At 35.3% G+C, this 1,695-nt stretch overlaps 1 protein-coding gene across 1 annotated transcript; it reads left to right on the top strand.

Annotated features, from left to right (window-relative positions):
* The first annotated feature begins 216 nt into the window (after positions 1-216).
* On the top strand, positions 217-834 carry LOC113291006. The gene has a single exon (XM_026540587.1). The coding sequence runs from the start codon at positions 217-219 to the stop codon at positions 832-834; it is 618 nt and encodes a 205-aa protein (XP_026396372.1).
* Positions 835-1,695: the final 861 nt, after the last annotated feature.

Below are 1,695 nucleotides of genomic sequence, written 5' to 3' on the forward strand. Positions count from 1 at the left end.
TTCTGTGTAGGTTGGATATAATTATTGTCTCACCTCAATTTGAAAGCATATTCCCTCTTCTGACTCAAACTGTTCTTTCAAGAACTCTCTCAGACCATTCAACACTTCTTCTCATAACTGCCAATATAACCAGAAAAAAAACCACCTTTTAAAGTTGAGAACTATTAGTTCTCACATCCATATTTGCTTACAAATGTGACCATTTGGTGGGAGACGATGAAGTTTCAAGGCACTCCCAGTTACATCATATCTAAGAAACTTCAGAATCTCAAGTTCTTCCTCAAAAATTGGAGCAAAACAACTTATGGAAAGATAAGTGAAAATAAAGCTCAACCGACAGCACAAATAGATGATCTAAATGCAATGGAAGAATTTAGTACTCTATCTGACACTCAATTCATTGAAAGAGTGGAATTGAGAGCTAAGCTGAAACAAATAAATCTGGATAATGCCAGAAAGTGGTTAGTCAGATCTATGACTCAACACTTTAAAGAAGCTGACGCGAACACTAAGTTCTTTCATTCTCTAGCTAATGGAAGAAGGAGAAGGAACACAATACAGAAGCTAATCATTAATGGGGAGGATAACTTTAGTCTAGGGGACATTAGTGATGAAATCTCCAGATACTTTTACAAGCTTTTTCAAGATGATCATACTCTTAGACCTCAAATAGAAGAAAAATATTTCACAAAAATAACTGATCAAGAAAGTAGGTCGCTAGAAAGAGAGATAACTGAAGATGAAGATGAAGCATGGAAAATAATCAAGAACTTCAAAAATAACAAGTCTTCAGGCCCAGATAGATACAACATGGACCTATTTAAGGTGGTATAGAGAGTCATTAAAGAGGAGTTCATGGCAGTAGTGAAGGAAGTTTAGCAGAAAGACAGATTGGACTGGAGAATAAATTTCTCCTTCATATTCCTCATTCCCAAAAAAAATAACAAGTAAGATCTCCACAAGACTTCATGCATATAAGTCTAGTCAGTAGAATTTACAAGGTGATCACAAAAGTACTGACACAAAGGAAAAAAGCAGTTCTTCCTCAACTAATTTCAGAAAACCAATGAGCTTTCATTAAAGATAAGTTGATCCTAGATGGTATTCTTATAGCAGGAGAACTCATTGACTCAAGGCTAGAGAGCAAGAAACCAGGTATCCTATGCAAACTAAACATTCAAAAAGCATTTGATAATATGAGCTGGCACAAAAATCAAAGATTTTTTCAATGTTCCGGTTTTGGTCATAGATGGATTAATTGGATCATGTGGTGTGTCACTTCCGCACAACACTCAATTCTTGTGAATGGATGTTCAACAAAAAGATTTAAACCTCAAAAAGGTTTGGGGTAGGGAGACTCACTCTATGCATTCTTGTTTCTTCCGGTTGTTGGGATATTCACTAAGATGATGAAAAAACTATGGAGCTAAACATGATATCAGGATTTGACATCAACAACAGCACCAAAATCTCTCACCTTCATTATGTTGATGATACTCTAGTTTTTGTTGGTGGAACATCTATAAGAAGCTGAAAATTTACTTCTCATTCTTCATATTTTTGAGGGCATTATTGGACTCCCAGTCAATCTTGCTAAGAATTTAGTTATAAGTATAGGTGCAAATGTCAATACTGATATAATGGCTGATATACTTCATTGCAGAAAAAAAGAACTTCCTCTCAAGTATTTGGGCC

This window comes from Papaver somniferum, chromosome 6, assembly GCF_003573695.1.
Source record: "Papaver somniferum cultivar HN1 chromosome 6, ASM357369v1, whole genome shotgun sequence".
In the NCBI taxonomy this organism is placed as follows: domain Eukaryota; kingdom Viridiplantae; phylum Streptophyta; class Magnoliopsida; order Ranunculales; family Papaveraceae; genus Papaver; species Papaver somniferum.